The sequence below is a fragment of the Cebus imitator genome, unplaced genomic scaffold, assembly GCF_001604975.1.
Source record: "Cebus imitator isolate Cc_AM_T3 unplaced genomic scaffold, Cebus_imitator-1.0 Scaffold99, whole genome shotgun sequence".
NCBI lineage: Eukaryota > Metazoa > Chordata > Mammalia > Primates > Cebidae > Cebus > Cebus imitator.
Window position 1 is genome coordinate 5,663,586 of NW_016107414.1, and position 7,554 is coordinate 5,671,139.

The 7,554-nt window shown below is 37.8% G+C and overlaps 1 protein-coding gene across 2 annotated transcripts in view; it reads left to right on the forward strand.

The window, feature by feature from the left end:
- Window positions 1–526: 526 nt before the first annotated feature.
- The window catches only part of SMYD1 (SET and MYND domain containing 1), a 44,171-nt gene continuing 37,143 nt past the window's right edge, over window positions 527–7,554 (forward strand). For both annotated transcript variants that reach the window (XM_017536661.2, XM_017536663.2), the window contains exon 1: window positions 527–774. In XM_017536661.2, the coding sequence (XP_017392150.1) occupies window positions 638–774 (137 nt within the window). In that variant the 5' untranslated portion in view covers window positions 527–637. The remainder of the gene's footprint in view (window positions 775–7,554) is intronic.

Here is a 7,554-nt window from a genome sequence, read left to right on the forward strand (position 1 = left end):
ACAGATGTGAGCCACCACACCGGGCCCTCAGTTTAGCTTCTGCTGCTTCCTGCAAAACAGTCCACTCTTGAGAGAGAGGCTGAAAGGGGTGGGGTGAGAGGCCCATCTCACTTGAGAAAGTGCAAGCCTGACAGCTGAAGGGTCCCAGAGCAGCAAATATCACCTTGTTTCTTCTCTTGGACCATTCCAGCTGTCTGCTTTTGATTGACAGAGGCATCTGGCTGCTAAAAATACCCTCCTGACCAAATGCTCCCTACTCCAACTACAGCCGAACAGGATTGTTTCAGTTCAGAACTTAGCACGTAGAGATAGCTTCTGCTTGCAATGGAATGTCTCAAAACTTTTCAGGCCCTATCCCAGATCCATATTAACCCATGGTCACCTCCTGCTGTCAGCTTTGCTGGGTGATGAATGAAACCCTTCCCAGATCTCCTGCTCTCTTGCTGGTCCCATCCCCACCTCCAGGAAAAGTAGCAGAGGGGGAGGTGAGGGCCCAGTGGCTGAGAGAGAGTAGGGAAGGGGAGGTGGCTTGTCCATTTATAGTCTTGCTCTTTGGGATGCTGGAGGTGCTGAAATAGCAATGACAAGAGACTTGGCTCAGTGTTAAATATCTGCTGCGCTGGCCTGACACTCTGAGATGACAATAGGGAGAATGGAGAACGTGGAGGTCTTTACTGCTGAGGGCAAAGGCAGGGGTCTGAAGGCCACCAAGGAGTTCTGGGCTGCGGACATAATCTTTGCTGAGCGGGCTTATTCCGCAGTGGTTTTTGACAGGTATGAAATGTGGGGAGTTGCCTTCTCTCCTGTTGCTTTGGCTGGTGCCAAACTCTAAAATACTTTGCTCTCAGAAATCATCAGGGGAAGGGATAAAATTCATGTGCTCTTTTTTGAATAAAATAACACTTCTGAGAGCTAATTTTTGTGGCATAAATTTTTCTGCAAGGGGTCATTGCCAGTGTGATTTGCTGTGGCTCCCAGAAGGATGGTGAAGGTGAGCAAAGGCTTTGGGGGGACTTTCTCCCAACACTGGCCAACTTGGCTGGGAGGGTGTGTTGGGGTGGAAAGGTGGGCGTGGTGCTGTGGGAAACATTTTCTGATAGAAAGCTCTGTATTTTTAGCTTTTTTTTTTTTTGATATGATAAATATATTACCAGGTAAAGTAATTGCTGAGATTTTTAAAAATTATAAATTGTTTGTATGTTTATAATTATGAATAACCCAGGAATACATTTACCCTTGAAAAATCAGAATATCACCCAATCCCAGTCCCCTCTGCTTTTCCTCAGATATTGCCCCTGCTGTTACTTCAATGTATTTCCTTCTGGAGTGTTCCTGTGCTATTACATACATATATCTGTACTTGTCAAAATGGATGGCTGTAATTTTTTTTTTTCAGAAATGGTATCATACTTCAGATGTCATTTTAGAACTTGCTCTTTTACCTAAACAACACATTTGTGATGTCTATCCTTGCAGGAACTATAAATCTATAGACACTTCTTTTAAATTCCCAAAGATCTATTTTCTTTAACTCCATGTAGAGCTATCCATGTGTATTCATATGCTATATGGATCACCAATCTTAATTTTAAACTATATATTTTCACCCTATAAATATATAACATTTTATTTATCCACTCCTCTATTGAGAGACATTTGGTGGTTTTAATTTTTCATGAAAACAAGCAATGAAAATCCTTGATCATGCCTACTTGTACATATGCGCGATTGTTCTCTAGGGCATATGACCGGAAGAGGAACTGCTGGGCCATAGGCTGTGATGTTTTCAGTTTTATAGGCTCTCCAAACAGGCTCTATTAAATTTACATTTCTGTTTCCTCACGACCTTGGCCACACAGGCTACCAAGCTTCTACATTAGTAATAAATCCTAATTTTAATCAAACCTACATGGTGATTACCTTAAAATGACAATATTTTCTGAGATCAAAGTAGGGGTGACCTGCTTGACATCTATGCGGTTTGAGTCAAGGCTTTGTGATAATCTAGGCTTTGTGGTTGGCTGGCTGCACTGACCACCCTGGGAAAGTGCACTGCTTCTCAGAGATAACTTAATTAGCATTCATATTCTCTTTTCTTCTTGACCACTAAGACCTTCAGGGAAAAGGGTGTGAACTGGGGCATATGGCTCACTACCACCAGAGGAATATAAGGGGCTGAGGTGACCTTTTCAGGGGAAGCTGTCTTATTTCATTTGTGTGTGTGTGTGTGTGTGTGTGTGTGTGTGTGTGTGACAGAGTGAGTGTCAGGTGAGGGGTGAGTACAGTTAGGGAACCAGCTGGATCCAGAGTGAAAACACAACCCAGAAAAACAGGGACTGTCAACACTAATCCTGGTGCTGCCAGTGAGTTACTGTCTTGCCTTGTTAAGAACACCTCCATTTGCTGCCTCCAATTCCCCAAAGTCAATCTAGCCAATCAGTTCCATTTCAAGAAGGTTAAAGTTGAACGGGTTTTCATTCCATTATAAAAGCAAGGCATTGTCATTTTAGAAAATTTAGAAAGAAGAAATAAGACATCACACAAAGATAACCACTCTTAACACATTAGTTTTCCATTTTCAGCTTGTTTTAAAGTTTCATTTGGCTATAATATACTCATTATACAAGCTATTATGTTTTTTCATTTAATGATTTTGACATCTTCTTTATAAACTCTTCAGAAACATAGTACTTAAGGGCTGCATGTTCTTCTATTGCCTGCCAATGACTGGACATTTGGATTGTTTCCAGGTTTTTGTTATGAAAAATAATTTGTCATTCATTTGAAGTAACAACTATAAAAACAACCTTCATGTACATTGCAGATAAATGCTACATAAAATCATATATTATTTTTACAATAGTAATAAAAGCAGGATAAGTAGTATAAATGACCTTTAAAATGATTGAAAAAAATCTGAAAGAGATGGTTTTTTTTTTTTTTAAATGCTTTACCTAAACTTGTCACTACACAGATGGGGGAGCTGTGCTTTCTTTGGTTATACCGGAGACAACCCAAAGAGGCATTAAAGGAAAGTTTTATGCATTTTAGGCTCTTGGTGAGGCTCAGCCACCATAGATGAGAAACTTAATTGCAGAGATGGGACTGAGTCACCCACAAAAGTCACTCTACAAAACTGGCTTGTTCTAATCCATGTTATTGCAAGACAGGCTTTCCTACTCTTCCACACAAATATGGAGAAAGCTTTTATTTTTAGTTAAGCACTGCATTAAATGAAAATTAATTCTCTCAAACAATATGTATTATATATTCTAACATATATATTATATATTATATTGTATATATTCTAACATATATTATATAAATCATAGCAATAAATCAATACCAAACCAACTTAACTAGAATATTCCAATATGTTACATCTTCTCTACCCTGTCCCGTATCTGCCCCAAATGTAAGTATCCTCGGTTTTGTGTTGCATATTCTACTGCCTTTTAAATAATAGTTTTGTCCAGGAGCTCAGTAGCTCACTACTGTAATCTCAGCACTTTGGGAGACCAAGGCAGGTGGATCACCTGAAGTCAGGAGTTTAAGACTAGCCTGACCAACATGGTGAAACCATGTCTCCACAAAAATTTGAAAATTAGCCAGGTACGATGGCAGGTTCCTGTAATCCCAGCTACTTGGAAGGCTGAGGTAGGAGAATTGCTTGAACCTGGGAGGCGGAGGTTGTAGTGAGCCAAGATCGTGCCACTGCACTCCAGCCTGGGTGACAGAGCAAGACTCTGTCTCCAAAAAAAAAAAAAAAAGTAGTAATGGTTTTATCACAGTCATATATTTCTAAACAATATATAATTTAGTTTTTACGTTTTGTTTTTGATCTTTTAAACAAAGGTACAATATTATATGTGGTTTTATGCCACTTGCTTCTTTCACTCAAATGTTTATTATTCATCCGTATGGTTTTGTGAAACTAATAAAGCAAATAAACTTTGTGTGTGTCTGTGTACCACAGTTTATTTTTCCATTCTCCTGTGAATGGTTGCTATGAACGTTTTTGTTTCTGTCTCTTGGAAAGCAGATACCCAAGGTGTGTATCACAGGAGTGTAATTACTGGGCTAGTATATGTGATATTTGCCTTTAAAATATAATGCCATACTGTGAAATGCTGATTGGTAAACCTGAATTGTGTTTTTGCTGGAATGGGCTTAGTGTAGCGTTAACAGTAACAATCCAGGCCCTTAAATTATGGTCCTTAGTCTGGTTAGGATCGCTTCACCTTTGATGGTTAGAAAAACAGGTGCTCTTCTTAAAAGTAAGAGAGCAAGAATAAAGCTGGGAAAATTCTTTCAGCCTAGCTAGTAGCGCTTGGGTTAAGTGCTAGGCATGACTGATCAATCAGGCACACCTTCCTCCTGTACTCCAACTTGGCCTCAGAATCCCTTCCAGCAGGTCCTCCAGGGGGCTGCTACCAATCAGTGGGAACTAGCATTTATTTGCCACCCCCTTAGGTGTTATGGTTGGTTGCTGGAAGGGAGTGAAGTACCCTTACCAAGGAATTGCCTTTTTGGGACACAGTATTTACAGCAGTTGAGATACCGAGGGTGATGCATGAGCTGGTAAAGGTTGCTCTCTGCCCCTTTAACTCTCCACTCTGAGGGTTCCCAGTTCTCGGGAGGACAGTAAGTGGGAGCTCTGCAGTACCTTAGCCCAAGTGATCCTGTTAGCTTCTACATAGCATGGTGCCAATCTGGGAATTTGCAATGCTAGTTTTTGTTGTTGTTCTTCAGGAAGAAAATAATTCTCTGCAATCTTACAATTTGGAAAAAAAGCCCAGCTATTAACATTCTGGTGTATGTCCTAATTGTTTGATGCAAATACAATGCCTATAAAATATTTTCTTGATTCTGATGAGTTGTAGGTGGGGTGGGGGTCCTGGAAGAAACGCTACATTATTATTATAATTTTTATTTTTTGAGATGGCCTAGATTATGTACAAAATCTAAATTTACTTCAATGCTAAAAATTATCATTCCAACAATTATATTGTTACCAATGACATGATTCTCTAAAAATTCTATAATCTGAAGCAACATGACTACCCACAGCATATTCATCGGCCTCACTACCCTACTGTTTTTTAACCAATTCAACAATAACTCATCAAACTTCTCATTAATCTTCTCTTCTGACCTGCTGACGTCACCCCTTCTAATCTTAACAGCCTGACTGCTACCTCTTATAATTCTAGGAAACCAATCGCCTGTCCAGTGAATAACCCCCGTGAAAAAAACTCTATGACTCTATATTGATTTCCCTGCAGATTTTTAAAATTATAACACTCACAGCCACATAACTAATTATATTTTATATTCTTTTTGACAGAGTCTTGCTCTGTCACCTGAACTGGAGTGCAGTGGTGAGATCTCAGCTCACTGCAACCTCTGCCACCTGGGCTCAAGCGATTCTCCTGCCTCAGCCTCCCGAGTAGCTGGAACTACAGGTGCATGCCACCACACCTGACTAATTTTTGTATTTTTAGTACAGACAGGGTTTCACCATGTTGGCCAGGCTGGTTGAAATCCTGGCCTCAAGTGATCTGCTGTCCTTGGCCTCCCAAAGTGCTGGGATTACAAGTGTGAGCCACTGCACCCAACAGAGACACTACATTAAATGTATACTTTGATTGTAAGATGCATCCCTAAATTACAGATATTAAAATATGGGAAAAGAAGTTTATTTCAGAATGGAAGGAAAATGGGACATATACTATGTGCTATAATCATAAATTCCAGAATATGTATTTTATTTTAACTTCTCTGAAATCATAATGTATCCTAAAACCTATGGCTCATTATGGTTTAATTGGTAGATTTTTTTTTTTTTTTAAGAGGCGGGGTTTCACCCTGTTGGCCAAGCTGGTCTTGAACTCCTGGCCTCAAGTGATCCACCTTCCTCAGCCTTCCAAAGTGCTGGAATTGCAGGTGGGAGCTAGCACGCCTGGCCTAATTGGCAGATTTTTAATGATTTCTTAGTACTGAATAAAAATGGTGCATTTCATAATTTTAGGTTCAATGTAATTGAGTTGTATATACTTTTTCTCTCAAAAAAGTTGGGTTATTTTGTAACGTGTTTTATTCACTTCATGATATGTTATGAACAAATTTCAAAATAATATCCTTCACCATTTTAATGGCTTCATGGTATTAATTTTGTTGACTCATATATTAATTTAATTAGATGCCGTATATTTATTTTTATTTTTATTTTAGATTTTGGGGGTGCATATGCAGGTTTGTTAAATGAGCATATTGTGCAATGCTGAGGTTTGGGCTTCTAATAGTCCAGTTGCCCAAGTAGTGAACATAGTACCCTATAGATAGCTTTTCAACCCTTGACCCTCCCCCACCCTTTCCCTGTTTGAAATCTCCAGTGTTTATTGTTCACATTTTTATGTCCATATGTTCTCAGTGTTTATCTCCCACTTCAAAATGAAAACATGTTATTTGGCTTTCTGTTTCTGTATTAATTTGCTTAGAAGACTGGCCTCCAGTTGCACCCATATTGCTGCAAAGGACATGATTGTGTTCTTTTTTAATGACTGCGTAGTATTATATGGTATATATGCACCACATTTTCTTTATACAATCCACCATTGATGGGCACCTTGGTTGTTTCCATGTCTTTGCTATTATAGATAGTGCTGTGATAAACATAGGAGAGCAGGTGTGTTTTGGTAGAATAATTTATTTTCCTTCAGGTAGATATTCAGTAATGGGATTGCTGGGTCACATGATAATTCTAGTTTTAGTTTTCTGAGAAATCTCCAGGCTGCTTTCAACAAGGACTGAACTAATTTGTAGGTGCTATGTTTTGGATATCAATGGTTTGCTCTGCTTTTACCTAGTAGCTCTTCCCATATATCACTGATTATGTATTAAAAACAAACTCCTACAAGTACAAATTTTGAATTCAAAAGACATTTTTAGGGCTTTTGATATAGATTTCCAAATGACCTCACCAAAGGAGCTCATACATTTTTCTACTAGAGCACAGGGATTGTCTCCTCATTTCAATACTGGTCAACACAGAAAACTACTTTTTACTTTCTCTTGTTTGTCAACTTAATCTGTTAAAACTTATTTTAGTATTGTTTTAACATGAATTTTTTATTATTAGAGTTAAAGCTTTTTTTTACTGGTCATTAACATTTATTCTTTCATAAATGGTCTGTTTTCTTTTGATGCTCTCAATTTTTAACTATATAAATAACTCATTTGTTTATTATTCCTTTATGTCTATTTCTTCTAAGGTGTTTAAATTCTTTTATTTTAATTTTGGTTGTTTTATAGTAATCATTTTGTTTTGTCTTTTAAAAATGTTGCATATTTTCTTTTATCTTATTTTTATGTATACCTTTTAAAATGATATCTAAGCTTTAAATTTCTTTTTTTGTCTCACTAGTTTATTTTTATTCTAGTTCCTTATTGTCATTGTATTCTTTCATTTTTCATCTTCAGCTTATTTAATTCATTTCATGTCAAGTAGAATGAGAAGATAAATGATTTTTTTTTTTTTTTTTTTTTTTTTTT